The following is a 16,603-nucleotide window of genomic DNA, read 5'->3' as shown; positions in this document are numbered from 1 at the left end:
CTGGTGTAGTGGAATGGGGGTGGCACTGCAGGAAAAAAGGGATCAAGATTTGGTGACCCCATTCGAGGGATCCACGACCTCTGAGTGCTGTGGAGCTGTTCTTTCTGTGCCACAGTAGGCAAGCGTTTAGAGCGGTGAGAAAGAAGCAAGGGCAGTGTCATAAATATAAAGGGAAGGGTAACCACCTTTCTGTATACAGTGCTATAAAATCCCTCCTGGCCAGAGGCAAAACCCTTTCACCTGTAAAGGGGTAAGAAGCTAAGGTAACCTCACTGGCACCTGACCCAAAATGACCAATGAGGGGACAAGATACTTTCAAATCTGGAGTGGGGGAGGGGGGAACAAAGGGTTCTGTCTGTCTGTGTGATGCTTTTGCCGGCAACAGATCAGAAATGCAAGCCTTCCAACTCCTGTTAAATTAGTAAGTAATCTAGCTAGAAAATGCGTTAGATTTTCTTTTGTTTAATGGCTAGTAAAATAAACTGTGCTGGAGGGAATGTATATTCCTGTTTTTGTGTCTTTTTGTAACTTAAGGTTTTGCCTAGAGGGATTCTCTATGTTTTGAATCTGATTACCCTGTAAGGTGTTTACCATCCTGATTTTACAGAGGTGATTCTTTTACCTTTTCTTTAATTAAAATTCTTCTTTTAAGAACCTGATCGATTTTTTCATTGTTCTTAAGATCCAAGGGTTTGGGTCTGTGTTCACCTCTACCAATTCGTGAGGATTATTATCAAGCCTTCTCCAGGGCTTTGTCCTGTTCTTTGTTTAAAACGCTTGGTGGTGGCAGCATACTGTTAAGGACAAGACAAAGTTTGTACCTTGGGGAAGTTTTAACCTAAGCTGGTAAGAATAAGCTTAGGTGGTCTTTCATGCAGGTCCCCACATCTGTACCCTAGAGTTCAGAGTGGGGAAGGAACCTTGATGCAGCATGAGTGGATTTGCTGCTCCATAGGTTTATTGGCCATGTTCCACTGTGGAAGGGAAGTGCATTTACTGAGGCCCTGTGGCAGTGCTGTCACACAGCAATCTCTCTCTGTGTGTGTGGGTGGATTCCTTCTTTCCTCTAGTCCCTGAAGAAAACCACTTGGGCTGTGTGCTGAGTTAAGTATTTGATTCTTAATTCTTCTCTGTTATTCAGCCAAGTCATCCAGCATTTTTATGGGTCAAGCGTTAATGTGAAAAGCTCTCCCACATCCAGATTGCAATCCTTGCTACTAGGGACATATAGTTCTCTTTGCTTGCTTGGTAACACCTTTTTGGTACCAGCTGCTCATTTCTTTAGCCTCCTCGTGCTAACTTTTATTGATGGGCATGACCAAAGACAAAGTCATTACAAACAGGAGTGGTAGGCTTCAAAACTGCCACCGTCTGAATACTTAAGAGTAAGAAGTACATTTCAGTTTGGTATTAACTTAGTGTTCCAGGTGTAGATCTTATTCAGGGTCAAATTGGTGTATTTTGAACACTATTCATTTCCTGATACTGCACAATGTTTTGCTGTGGGAACCTCTCTTGTTATGGACAAGTGGGCAGCTGAGTAACTGAAGGAGAACAAATGAAAGACAAAATTTGTGTTATTATGTAAAGGGCTGGACAATGATCAGAAGAACCATGTATGCTTGTTTAGGTTAACAGCAGGGTCTCTTTGTTATACCAATAAATTAAAAACCAGCAGGATCTTATTAAAGGGAAAAAGGTAAAATACCACATTTATTGTGAATACAGAAAGAATCATAGTAAGCAGTTAGTTATAGTTATAACATTCCATTCAATCTCATATTTATTCACACATTCATTCACACACACACACACACACACACACACACACACACACACACACACAGGTTCTGCAAAGGTGTTATCATAGTTACCAGCCTTAGAGTTGCTCATGCCAAGCCATTGGCCAGGTGGCCTGGACATGAGGAGGGAGCAGGGCCTTGTCAGATGCTCATCTGATGCTCCTGGAAGTTGGTTTGCAGAATCAGACCCCAAAGTTCTCATTTTCTAGAGTCCATTTTTATAGGAATTTCTTCCTATGCCAGTCTATGGGAATTGCTTCATCATGCTGTTGCTGAATCAATCAGCAGATGGCACATTCCTGACGGCTCCGTGCTGCTAGATGTTATCTTGTTTTTTGGTTCTCCCATTCTTGAGGCTGTTGGGTGGATTCCAGTCTGCCCTCCGGGGGTCCTCTGGTTATTTCCACTTGACGCCTTCTTCAGCCGATGGACACTGGATTCTTAGGCTGGCACCTCCCTGATCATTCAGTTATTATCCACACCAAGCATCCATCCACATACATCCTCTATCTCTATTTTAATCGCAATTGTTAATACAACAAAAGGGCGGGGAGTCTCTGGGTGCTGTTTCTGTTGTTAGAATGTACTAACACAATTAGCAGCTTGCAAGTTTCACACATAGAGGGAGAGAAACAGTACCAAAAACCAAGAGACCTCTTAATTAGTAATACCCTGGAATTTAAACTATGGGGAATCAAACTCATTTGTGATTTTACTACAGAACTTCTTTAATATGATCCAACATAATGTCCCTTTTGACACTAAGATTTATAATCGTCAGTGTCACTTTCTATGTAGCCTATTCAAGAGAAAGTACTGTGAGGCAATTTGAGTTTGTGATTCCAATTCATGCCACATACAGGATCCTAGTGATGTATCTTTACTACAAGGTTCTGGGGCAACAGGCAAGGTGAGGCACACCCACTTTTGAGGAGTCCATTCGGTACAACCTCTAGTGTCCAATAGCTTCCCTCCCTCCCCAGCCCACTGGCTTAAGGTCCAGGGTAGCCAGAAGGATCCCATGTGTAATATGGGGAGTGGGTTAACCTTCAGTACCTTTGCCTCCAGGGACTGTTGGTGTGCAATTTTGACAACAATTTCTCCCATTAACAAGTCTGGTTTACAATATTGGAAACATATTGCATCCTTTCATGTTGATAAGTGTCAAACAATGATCTCTTTCTTTTTTTAATAAATGCATCAAACCCTTAATATTTCCCAATCTGACCCAGAACATTTTGTGTTCCAAAGTAGCTAGTGCAAGTATCTGCATTTCAGTGCATCCCATATTTTTTTTTTCTTATGGATAAGCCATGTGGTAGTATTAAGTCATTACTAAAGATTCCATCGGCCTTTTAGGTTACCCAGACCAATTTGGACCAAGTCTACATTGGCATGTACTTGTTTTTGTCTCAGGCTGTCCTGTAGCTGGGACAGAAAGCTTAATTTATTTTTAAGTTCCTGTTTTTAAACACACAACAGTGCTAGCAACAAGACAAAACACAAGACAAAACATAGAACACAAAACACAATTTCTATTGTGACAGTAGATTCATGGTATTGGGTTGCTTTTCAGCTGGCATCAGCTTTTCCTGATTTTTCTGAAAGACAAAAAGAACATGTTTCTACCCCTTTTGGGGTGGCAGATTATTGCTTAAAATATTTCTTTTACAAATACCCTTGCTGATTGCAGGCAAAACAGAGGAATTGCCCCCACATTTTCCTGTTTTTGTTCTATAGGCAGGCCAGGTTTCAATGGCTTTTATCTTTTAAGGGTTATGGGGAAATTATCCCACTGTTTAGTCATTAAATCCCTGAGTTTTCCTTCTTATACAGCAGACCAAGTTTATAATGTTTTTCCTGCTGTGTTAAGCTTTAAGTTTTATTTACAGGTAATAACTGAGAAGCATCATTACCATACGACCTTAAAGGGTTTTTCCAAAAATCATACACAGTATACGTTGTTACAGGGATACTTATTATCATTAAATTTATTAAAATTATCTTGTTATCCCATGCCTTTTATTTAGACAATTTGTTTGCTGACCAGGTGTGTCCTTTATCTGTGGCTCCTTTGTGCTGCTAGTTATTTCCTTCCTTTATCTAGATAATTTGCATTTTCACAGAAGCTTCCTGCTTTTGGATTTGAAGCCATCAGAAGCTCAGAGACTCTATCTTAAAAGGGACACAATCAACTTTCACCAGAGTTTTGATTACTTTTAACTTCTGCTTCCAAAACACACAGCAATCTGAAAAAGAAAACCCAACCTATTGTGGCTCCCTTTGGAGCCCTAATAATATTTTAATTAAGTAGCATGGTATGTTTGCATTTCTTTTGCCCCTTCTACAATATACCCTGCACATGTTCTGGGGCAAATGCACATTCCTTCCATAGTTTAACTTCTATAATATTAACCAGATCCATTTTTATATAAGGTGTCCTATTTCTTTTTTTGCTTACAGAGGTTTCATGTACGTTTATCAAAGTGACAGTCTGATTACTCAGAGCCATTTTAAGACTCAGTGTTTCTAACATTGCTTCTTTTTGTTTTGTGCTCCTCACCCCTGCTGTTGCTTCAGAGAGGCACTGTCTTTTTTTAATTTTTTTTTTACTACAACTCTCATCTGCTATTTTGTTACAAAAACAAACAAAAAACTAACAAACAAAAAGAATCCAGAATTTTTTTTTATATTCTCCTGATTTTGACTGCCCTGCTGCAGCCACAACTTAAAAACATTTTAAATTTTGTAAAGCATTGAGTTACCTTTGAAGGGTTAAATGCCAAATCCCAAAGCCAAACAACACTAATTACCTGTGTCTAGCGAAAAGGTCTATCAGTTTTGCAACTTTGAATTAAAGAGTCAAATGGATTTTTAGTGGCATTATTTAAAACAAAAACAAAACCAACTGGTCCTTAGAACTTTACATATTTATACACACACAGATAGATACATACACATTTTCTTTTCCTTAACATCCCTTCCACACTGCTCTGTTTTTTTTACATCTTACATTCCCTTTATACATTTGAGGCAGCTAAGTTCCAATAGAACCCCCTTATGTTCTTTTAGCAAATTTGACTAAATTGTCCAGTCAAATGATTTTAATCAGATAGTTTATTTTTGCCTGGCTAATTTACAGACATTCCTTTGGAAAAGGGCCCATTTTTCTTTCAGAATGGCTGCAAAGAAACCAAGAATGCTCTTTCTCTAACACTTTTCCTTTTTAACATTTTCACAAAGTTTAGCTGCTTAATTCCCTCCAGCCTCTGCAGAGTTAACTTTTTTTTTACTCTCTGTAATTATGCCTGGGCAGAATTAACTTTTTCACTCTTTTTCTATTCCTGGAGTGCCTCTTTCACTATTTTCAGCTGGCTTTGGGTATTTGTAGCCAGCACCTTCCAATTGTCTGCTCCCTGTTCCGTTTGTGCCTTTTCCTCTTTACACGAGGACAAGCGGAGGGAAGAATACTTACATGCCTCCCACAACAACCAAATTGCTGCTGCATCTCTTTTGGCAGCACTAGAAGGTTTGTATATGAGGATATACTGAGCCAATCTATCCTCTAGGTCCGAAATAGTGCAGACATCAGCTAGGGCTTGTTTAGTCCAAGGACTGTGCCCAAATTTTTGAAGGATTTGTTTAAAAGGTGTAATTTCTTTAACAAAAGGTGAAGTTGGAGTTCCTTCTGACTCCATTCCTCCCTCTGGTACTGGCTTACCCTGTTTTCTTTTAAACATCTTAACATGGATATTTCAATCTCTTTGTCACTGCTGGTATTACTTAGCAAGTGACACAGCCTAGATTCTGAAATCATAGCTTAATCTATGCGTTTTTCCCCTGCTACCTTCCCGGAGGCCAGCAGGTCCAGTGAACCTGTTCTTCCCTGCTACCTTCTCGGAGGCCAGCAGGTCCCCTGCTACCTTCCCGGAGGCCAGCAGGTCTGGTTAACCTAATAGAAATGCCTAGCTCAATAGAGCTGGCGGTGTGCACACCAATATTTACAATAACTGAGGTTTTTTACCAATATTCCCCCTTTCGCATTTCTCCACCAAAATGTTATACCAATAAATTAAAAACCAGCAGGATCTTATTAAAGGGAAAAAGGCAAAATACCACATTTATTGTGAATACAGAAAGAATCATAGTAAGCAGTCAGTTATAGCTATAACATTCCATTCAATCTCATATTTATTCACACATTCATTCATACAAACACACACACACAGGTTCTGCAAGGTTGTTATCATAGTTACCAGCCTTAGAGTTGCTCATGCCAAGCCACTGGCCAGGTGGCCTGGACATGAGGAGGGAATAGGGCCTTGTCAGATGCTCATCTGATGCTCCTGGAAGTTGGTTTGCAGAATCAGACCCCAAAGTTCTCACTTTTTAGAGTCTATTTTTATAGGAATTTCTTCCTATGCCAGTCTATGGCAAGAATTGCATATGTGAAACTTCCTTTCTTCCCTGAGGAGAATATATGTGATAGATCTAATTCAGTCTATTGTGCTGGATTTTAGTGAGAAAAGGTTAAGTTAGATCAATGTCTTTCATAATCTAGACACAGTTGCAGACTGGTTTACTTTTATGAAACACAGTATCTTTCTCCAGACGCTCAGTTATCTTATGGTGCCTTAGATGCTGTAGAGTGATGTGACTTCAAAGTTACCCTTTTGCCTTTATTGGGCTCTCTAGTTCTGAGAGCATCTACCTGCCCCCAAGACTGTAAACAATGGCATATTTCACTGATTTTTTTTTGGCAGAGTAGGGGTGGGAGAGAGTTCTTGAACTCATCACACTGAGTAGCACAAGAACACTTTAACTTAGAACGGAACATTCTAATATAAAGCTGTGAAACTCATATGTGGTTTTGATTGATTTGTACTCATGGAGGGCTTGACTTTGCTGACTACGGAGCAATTCCTAAATTCCTTCAACTCCCACCAAATTGCCAGTGGCCAAATGTATCTATAGTTTAACTTCATTGGCTTGAAGGATAACCAGAGATTAATTTGGCCCATTGGGAGTTGCGAATGCTCAGCATCTTGCAGGATCAAACCCTGGGTCATTTGCTAAACAACAACTTTAGCTCTGTTACTCTGTTTGTATCTTCAGAAAGACCCACCATGTGATCAACTGTCACAAGTTTCATTATCAGTGTAATTATGGCTCTGAAACCAGTGAAATGTTTGCTTAGGAGGAATGGGGGAGGGCTGGAAGAGGTTCAGCTGAAACACTGCTTTGCTACAGTTTTTGAACTCAATCCTAATGTGACTTGAGGTTTTGGAATGAAATTTTCACACAGCACCTCTCTTTAGTGCCTTACTTTTTCCTTGGCACAAATCCATGGATTTAAGCTGTGGATGGAGGTCATTGCGGGTAGGTTGTGTCACATGTAATTGTAGCCAGTGTAATGAATGACCCTGGAGGTGACAGAAAGCTGATGAAGGCTGGCTGATATTGGGAAGCCTAAGTGATTGACAGCAAATACTGAATGCTAGAGACTTCTGATTACTGGAAAATGATGTAAATGAGGAATATTTGTCTAATCCTCTCGCCTCATCCATATAGGCTCCATCTCTATTTCTCAGGAAAAAAATAAAAGGAAGGGCATATTCTTCTTATGCTTATACCAGTAACTCAGGAGTAAAAGCAGAGTAAGTGAGAGGAGGATCAGGACCATATTCAGCACATGGCATGCAACGATATCATTAAGACTGACAAATTTTCAGTGTTACAGAAATAACCATCTGCTGCCGATTAAAACATCTAATGAGAACAAGAAGTAAGGACTATGTTTGATTCAGCTTGTAGCTCCTCTCCCTCCCGTCCTCTTTAATGTTTTGAATACAATACAGTTGAAAACACATTGATCACTGTTCAGATTGTGTTTCAAAACATTAGGATTTTGCCACATTTTGAGCTGAAGTTAAGATTTAAACTGAACTAAAATAGTTCCTTCAGGCTTTTCATGGGAGTGTAATTACCATACAAAGACTCTTTGGTTAAATTGCAGTCATATTTAGCTCTGCCTTAGAAAACCAAAACACTGCTATTAAAAGCTTTCCTCATACGTGCTGAAGAAACTTGAGAAACGAATGAAAGAAGGCATATGTTATTGGGAATACAATTGAAATTATTTTTATTGAAATAATCATGAATTTAATTCTTTATAACTGGAAAAAAAAATCCCTTCAGGACCAGCCTCAGAAATAGCCTCTCTGGTACAGCAGTAAAGACATGATTGCTTCTGGCACTTTTAATATGCCATATCTGATCTGGGAGTAGGGTCTTAGTTGTGGCCCATCATTTTTAATCTTTAAACACAGCCTTGAACTCCAGAATTGTTTCTCTTTCCCAAAGTTACTTCTGATTTTAACGTCTGCAGGGGAAAGGGAGCAACTTGCAAATCTCAGCCTGATAAACACAAACAGTATTATCACAAACAGTATTATCACCTTGAAGTGAGTTTAGTTTGCTTGAGTACATTTTATAGAGAAAAGTTGGAAAACAGAAAAAAGGAACTAAGGGGCTGTAACAGTGACTTACCTTCTCTCTGTCAGATGTAGCTACTTTTTCAGTTTTCTTGCTGGGAGCGTAGTTTAACCCTCCAGCTACACCAAAAATCTACTTCTTCCAGTCTAACAAGAGTTCAGATCCTTCACCCTGTCTTTTTCCAAGGTCATAGGCATTCCCCAAGGGTCTATCTATTTTTCCCATTACTAGGGTACAAAAGCAATACCTCTCAGAATCCAAAGGTGTGTTAAACCATCTAAACTCCAGCCTTAGGGCCCTCAGCCATGAAATAGCATCAGGTCTAGTCACCAACTCTCTGCCACTTTTCTTCCACCAAGGCTCTTTTCTAACTCTGCCACAGTCCCTTAATTGCCCTCTAAGGAGTTAGCTCTTTCTGGCCTTCAGGTTCTAGCCAAAATAATACCTCCTCCTCATGGTATCATATTCAGCCATCTGTCTGCATGTCCAGTCCCTCTCCCTAGGTTTTCCCAAGCCATTTTCCTAGTGCTCCAAACTCTTTCCTAGTCTCTCAGTAAAAAAGCTCATGGCAGATCCCAGTACCCACCTGGTCGCTTAGTTCTTATACAAATAAGCACCCTGTTCTTATATCTGCACTCTTCCCAGTATTGTTCATTGTAGTGTCCTATTATTCTCATTCTCAAATTCTCATACATTTTACATTGCCTCTGGGAATTATAAACCCTCAAATGCTTTGGTTCTGTGCTGAACAGGAAATAGGGTCATGATATTGTAGCCTGCCTTAAAGGGACAGCATGCCTGTTACAAGGATAATTGTGCTATAACAGCAGAGGTTAGATTTAGCCACCCACCTCCATACCAGCACTACTATAGTGACCTTTGGTTTTCTGAAGAGTTTAAGATTTCATTAGAAAAAAAAATTATTAGCTATTAATTTGGGGATGGTAACTTTTCAAATATCAGTTGTTACACTGTTTTGCTGTGTACGAAGTTGGTCTCTGTCCCCCTCTAGTGATTGGATTATGGTTAATGATCCTCTATTACCTTCAAACTAACAATTACCCCTTTATCTCACGCAGACAACTTGTCCAGGGGCCTTGTTCTGAGTGGAAGGAATAAATGAGTGGTGCAAACTGTCCCCATTCATATCAATGGTCTGTTCTGAAGCAAGATGGTCACAGTGTAAACCATTGTTTACCACTCATTTACAATTTCTTGGGCCCAGAATAGCTGGAACTCACTGCATTCCAGCTAATACCTTCTCTCTTTCCAAACGTGCCATTCTACTACTATGCCACAAACTGCAGAAGATGGGAGGCAACATATGAAGAATCCTCCTTATGCTTTATAGGGCTGCAGAAGAGCAGAGAACCAGGGCCTAAAATTCAATCTTTAGGGGGATGTATAGGAGCTCGAATAAAGCTTCGAGGTTCAAAGTACATTGCCCAAGTCACTAGTATTTCTGCATCTATGAATTCCAATTAAAGGTCACCTTCCACAGAAATGGGGTACCAGTTATGTAAGTCTTCCATGCCTAGGCACTTTAAATTTGCCTCCTGGATTTCATTTGTTTATACTGTGAAAATAGGTTTCAGTTTCTGCCCTTAAAAATAACTATTTTATTCTTCAATGGTGATCCAGATATGACATGGAATGATAATGCTATTGCACTCTTACACTATCTGTAAGACAATGCAGAATTCATTTCATAAAGGTAACTTATTCTCAACATATCTTTTCCATTTTCCAAACTCTAGGACAAGGATTCTCAAACTTCATTGTACCATGACCCCCTTCTGACAACAAAAATTATGACAGGACCCCAGGAGGGGGGACCGAAGCCTGAGTCTGCCTGATTCCCATTGCCATGGGTGGGGAAGCCAAAGCCAAAGCCCGAGCCCCACTTCCCTGGGTGGGGAAGGGATCAAAGCTGAAGCCTAAGAGCTTCAGCCCCAGCCAGGGGGCTGTAATCTGAGCCCCACCGCCTGGGGCTGAATCCTTCAGGCTTTGGCCCCGGGCGGTGGGTCTCGGGCTTCAGCCCCAAGCCCAGCAAGTCTAAGCTAGCTAGCTAGTTGCACCCACTTTGGAGTCCTGACCCACACTCTGAGAACCACTGCTCTAGGACATACATGGTGAGGCAGACATTTGCTGTGAAACCCCATATGACCACATGTAGCCAACCATTTTTGTTTTAATCAATCGTCTTATTATATGCTTGGTATTCATTTTTGTTTTTTAAGGTTTGTTTCCTGCTATTTTAAATCTGGCTAGCCATGCTCATATCAACACCAATGCCACCTGTGGTGAGAAGGGACCAGAGATGTTCTGCAAACTTGTGGAACATGTGCCGGGCCGACCTCTACGCAATGCACAGTGCAGGGTGTGCGACCACAACAGTGCTAACCCCAAAGGCAAGTTTGTGATGTTATATCTTTTTGGTCCCTTTCCACACTTTCACAGGTCTGTGTGTAAGGTACATATCTGCCATGAATACTTATTAATGTTGGTCTGTATCATTGTGGATGGAATTGACCTTTGTGCAGACTGCCAGCATGAGGCTGAAGTACCACTTAAGCCCTGAGGATAGTCCTAATAGTGATTTTCTGCACAGGGGTCAATTTCACCCTATACATGCTTTATGGATGATTGTTATGAGGAGAAAAATATTCAGCATGCAGCTTAAAAATACTAAGAAAAAATAAGATAATGACATTTATTCTTAAGAGAATTTTTTTTGTTATTTAAAAACAGAACAGCACCCTATCTCCAATGCTATCGATGGTACGAATAACTGGTGGCAAAGTCCCAGCATTCAGAATGGGAGGGAATACCACTGGGTCACCATCACCCTGGATCTAAGACAGGTGGGTAATACCAGATGTGTAAAAGAATTTATTTTCTATGTGACATAAGCCTAATAAAAATGATTGCAGCTGTACTTGATAGTTTTTAGGGACCCAGACAATTAACAATTAATTATGAATAGGTACTATACAGTCATTACAGCCTTTAGATGAATGTAAGATCTGATGGATCAGTCTATTTAATTTAAACAACCATGTTTTGTCAGTCAATCAATTTGTTTAAAAGCATATTACTTTGACAATGATGCTGTTGGAAATTTTAGTCGGGGTTGAAATGGGAATTAAATTGTCTGTTTACCAAAACATATACTCTCCCTTGATGAACATGGGATATTTTAATAAAGGGAGTAAATGTTTTGGAGTAAGATCTAGCCAAAAAGTGCTTGGAGGCGATTGTAAGATAACAGAGTGCAATATGCAGCCTTTGATCTGCAGTAAGTACAATAATCAAGGTACTGTATTTTGGAGGAAGTAAGTAAGTTAGAGAGTGACTTTGGCTTTGAGAATAACTGAACATAAATCAATTATTATTTAATAGTTCTCAGAAAGTAAACTTTTCAGTTATTTTAAATTTATCTAATTTATGACAACTTTTTCATATTGTTTCTGTCTTTGAGCTTATTTACATTAAATACCAAAATGTGGTAATACAATGTAATTGTTAACAAGAAGTTCAAAGTCATGTTTCCCAGAGCAACTAAACATGCAAATACACAACTTTTCATGGATGAATTCTCAGGAATAAAAAATGATACACACATGCGATGGGACTGAGTTAACACTGCTGTCAGAACCATAGCTTTTGGATTAATTGACTCTGGTCTTACTTTGCAACTTAATATTTCACTAACATAGCTTATGGCAATTTTTTTGCCCGCCTGCCCCTCCTTTCCCCCGTTTTTTTTTTGGTAAAAAAAATTGCCTACCCTTAACTTTAGCCTTTAAATGATCCCATTAAGCTCTGATGCTGAACCATAGGGTAAAAGAGGGCTTATTTTCCAGTTTTTGCTGCTTCTACTGGTATTGGCTTTGATCATCTTCTACTCAGGAGGGAACTCCAGAGAAGAAAACTCTGGGAGAGTCCATTGTGGAGTTTCCCCACAAATTGTTTTGGGGCCTAGGGCTTATACCCTTGATTAATGAGCAATGGTCCTGTGCCCACCCAACCAAACCCACAGAATCTGGGGAAATCACAGGAGACCAGTGAAGATAGGTGGTGAAGATAGTTCCTTGGCACTGGCTCGGTGGTTTTCTTACAATGCAGCTTGGAGTCATGCTGCCAGGTTCCCGCCCTGCTAGGGCCGGCTCTAGGCACCAGCAAACCAAGCAGGTGCTTGGGGCGGCTCATTTCTAGGGGCGGCATTCCGGCGCTGGCCATGCTGCCCCTCGAAATGTGCCCCCGCCGCCCCAGCTCGCCTCCACTCCGCCTCCACCTGCTCCCCCGAGCGCGCTGCTGCTGCCACCCCACTTCTCCCCCCTCCCTCCCAGGGTTGCCATTTCGCGCAGCAAGCCTGGGAGGGAGGGAGGAGAAGCCGAGTGGCGGCGTGCTCGGGGGAGGCGGTGGTGGTGGAGTGGAGGTGAGCTGGGGCGGGGAGTGGTTCCTCTACCCCCCACCATTACTTCCTGCGTTCCCTCCCGCCTTCACCCACCTCCGCTCCGCCTGCTCCCCTGAACGCGCTGCCCCTCCCTTGCCTGAGAGGAAGGGGGGAGAAGCGGAGCGGCGGCGTGTTCAGGGGAGAAGGTGGAGTGGAGGTTAGCGAGGGCAAGGGGTTGTGCGGGGGGGGGAGCTGCAGGAAGCAATGCGTGGGGGGGAAATGCGGCATGCCCAGGGGAGGAGGTGGTGCCAGGGATTTGGGGAAGGGGACGGGAAGGGGCGGAGTTGGGGCGGAGCCGGGGGTGGGAGGGTGGCACAAAAAAAACCGGGGGCGGTCAAAATTTTTTTAGCTTGGGGTGGCAAAAATCCTAGAGCCGGCCCTGTCTCCTGCACCTCTCCTAGGTCTGAGGCTCGATGAACCTTTTGCCAGCTTGTCCAGAGGGCTTGGTTGCATGACAGGTCTCCACAAAAAACATGAGAAAACCAATTTCAAGGAACAGTTGGTTATTTTTTAAAAAATGTGCTTCTGAGAGTGTGTGTAAAATGTATCAGTCGTCAATGAACCTTTTCATTGCCCGACATAAGTTCTTTGAAAATCAGGGCTCACTGATCCTTAACACCACAAGGTGGGTTGGTAACACTAGAACACGTCTAAAATCATGGAGAAATTCTGCTCATTGACAAAATGCAGATTTGTGAATTACAGTTGTTAACAAGGTTTTGCCAGGACTCTCTGGACCATTATGCAATGCAGTTTTGAAATAGAAAGCTTTGAAATAGAAGCTTTGTCTGAGATGCTTTAAAAAGAAGCAAGGGCTGAGCTAGAATTTAGTTTTCTGTTTAATTAGGAAGCAGCACAGCATTGTGGAAACATAATCGCAGAATATCTTTTGTCAGCTACAGAGTATTTAGATGGGAATTTCTTGTTATTTGCCTAGTTTGCATTGTGTTTGGTTTGTAAACAGGAAGGAAGTAGCAGAAGGGGGTCTTAGCTTTTTGTCCTCCCATAATACTCTGCCAAATGGCTTTCCCATAATATTTGTACTCTGAAAACAGACCAGCTGACCTGCCCTCTTACTCCTTTATTCTCCCTGGTCTATGCACTATTGATGGTGCCTCAAATACATATCTTTTCTCTTCTGATACATGCTCAGATTCGTTAATTTGGTTTGAGAAGTTTCTCCTCTGAGAAGCCTTTCCTCTGTGTTTCCTTAGAACACTGGAAACAGAAAAGACATTTAGGGCTATGTAACATGCATGTAAATTACTACTCCACAAGGAAGGATTTTGGTTAATAAAGATTGCTTGGGGTCAATGAGTTATTAGAGCACTGATTTGTTGATTTGCTCAGAATGTTAATACTGAGCAAGTCAGTGCAAGTAAAGGGTAACAAAGGAAACTTAATGCATGCATGAATAATTTTAGGGATTTTTGGTAAATGTTTATTTCTAAAGGTTGATTGTGAATGGATTAGAAATATTCTCTAATACTATTTTGCATTTTCTATTTTAATGAATATTTCAAAGTGTTATGAAGAATCAATGTCTGTAACTATGTACATTGCTCTCTAGTTAGTATCAGTACTGTCAGTTACTTTCTTTAGATTCCAAGATTTGTGCCATATATCTCCCATATCTTAAATTACAGGTTTCAGAGTAACAGCCGTGTTAGTCTGTATTCGCAAAAAGAAAAGGAGTACTTGTGGCACATTAGAGACTAACCAATTTATTTGAGCATGAGCTTTCGTGAGCTACAGCTCACTTCATCGGATGCATACTGTGGAAACTGCAGAAGACATTATATACACAGAAACCATGAAACAATACCTCCTCCCACTGTGGAAACTGCAGAAGACATTATATACACAGAGACCATGAAACAATACCTCCTCCCACCCCAGAGTGGGAGGAGGTATTGTTTCATGGTCTCTGTGTATATAATGTCTTCTGTAGTTTCCACAGTATGCATCCGATGAAGTGAGCTGTAGCTCACGAAAGCTCATGCTCAAATAAATTGGTTAGTCTCTAAGGTGCCACAAGTACTCCTTTTCTTTTTATCTTAAATTAGTTTCAGTTTATTTTTGTTTACAAAACTTAAGTGTTTTGTGATGTGAATAACTGTTATTTATCATCCATTCTGTTATTTTATAAACCTTAATAAAGGCAATCAGGGTACAGGGAGCAGGGAGGGTTGGATAGGGGGTGGGATCCGGGGGGGGGCAGTCAGGGGACAAGGAGCAGGGGATTTGGATGGGTCAGGGGTTCTGAGGGGGGAAGTCAGGGTGCAGGAAGTGGGAGGGGGCGGATAGGGGGTGGGGACCAGGCTGTTTGGGGAGGCACAGACTTCCCTACCCGCCCCTCAGGCCAAAAAGTTTGCCCACCCCTGGTGTATAGCCTAGTGTTGAGGCATGCTATACACCACTCTTCCTCAACGCTGGGGCAGCTGATGTAAATTGTGATCGGTCCACTGAGGTCAGTTGACACCAGCTGAGGTTTTGCTGCCATGTGTTCACTGGGTTCTATTGGTGAGAGCTTCCAGGAAGCAGAAATAAAAATCAACTATGTTCTAGCTTTCACCTATGTTTTTGTAGTCCAGACACAGCTGGGCAGAACAGCAGGGTGATAGATGCTAGTTAAAAGAAGAGTGCTGGCTAATAAGATGGTTATATTGTTTGTTAGGTCTTTGACTTTTTGGAATCTCTTTTTTACATGCAGAAAAAGTTAAGCATTTTGTAGGGCTGGCCAAGTGGGTACTTTATAAAACATCAGTACGCAACATGGATCATAAAACTAGGTACACAGTATTATGGCATATCTCTCAGCCTGTCAGGACCCAGCTGTATGATGCTTTATATGTCTATAGATATATACATATGTATGGCTATTCTCGTAGCTGAAGTTGTGTATCTTAGATTGATTCTGCCCCCCCGTGTAGACCAGGCCATAGTTACCAGCCTTAGAGTTGCTTATGCCAAGCCACTGGCCAGGTGGCCTGGACATGAGGAGGGAGCAGGGCCTTGTCAGATGCTCATCTGATGCTCCTGGAAGTTGGTTTGCAGAATCGGACCCCAAAGTTCTGACTTTCTAGAGTCAATTTTTATAGGAATTTCTTCCTGTGCCAGTCTATGGGAATTCCTTCATCATGCTGTTGCTGAATCAATCAGCAGATGGCACATTCCTGACGGCTCCTAGCTGCCAGATGTTATCTTGTTCTTTGGTTCTCCCAACCTTGAGGCTGTTGGGTGGATTGCAGTCTGCCCTCCGGGGGTCCTCTGGTTACTTCCACTTGACGCCTTCTTCGGCTGATGGACACTGGATTCTTAGGCTGGCACCTCCTTGATCATTCAGTTATTATCCACACCAAGCATCCATCCACATACATCGTCTATCTCTATTTTAATCACAATTCTTAACAAAGCGAGATAAATACAACAAAAAGGCGGGGAGTCTCTGTGTGCTGTTTCTGTTGTTACAAAGTATTACTTTGAGAACAGACTCCATTTTAGGATGTACTAACACAATTAGCAGCTTGCAAGTTTCACACAGAGAGGGAGAGAAACAGTACCAAAAACCAAGAGACCTCCTGAATCTTTATGTTGCTTTAAAACTGGTGGACTCTTTTAACAGATGTGTGGTGTTTGCCCTTATCGTTATTTAGAACATTTGTTGATTGAAATCAACTGAAGGATCAATATTGTAAAACAAAGCTAATTCAGGAATTTAGAATCTCTTTTGGATTGAGATTACATCATACTATAATGTCACTTTAACTTCTTTGAGTAAAAACCAGAAAGCACTCCTTCATGGGTTTCTGAGTTTCTTATAGGAGCCTGAAACGATCATAGTTTC

At 41.3% G+C, this 16,603-nt stretch overlaps 1 protein-coding gene across 1 annotated transcript in view; it reads left to right on the top strand.

Moving 5' to 3' along the window:
• LAMA1 (laminin subunit alpha 1) overlaps positions 1–16,603 on the top strand; it is a 163,393-nt gene that overhangs the window by 36,385 nt on the left and 110,405 nt on the right. Inside the window, exons 2-3 of the mRNA XM_007062321.3 lie at positions 10,538–10,708; positions 11,049–11,161. Coding sequence (XP_007062383.3) covers positions 10,538–10,708; positions 11,049–11,161 — 284 coding nt within the window. The remainder of the gene's footprint in view (positions 1–10,537; positions 10,709–11,048; positions 11,162–16,603) is intronic.

The sequence above is a fragment of the Chelonia mydas genome, chromosome 2 (genome assembly GCF_015237465.2).
Source record: "Chelonia mydas isolate rCheMyd1 chromosome 2, rCheMyd1.pri.v2, whole genome shotgun sequence".
NCBI classification, from domain to species: domain Eukaryota; kingdom Metazoa; phylum Chordata; order Testudines; family Cheloniidae; genus Chelonia; species Chelonia mydas.
This window is presented reverse-complemented; position numbering and strand designations above follow the sequence as displayed.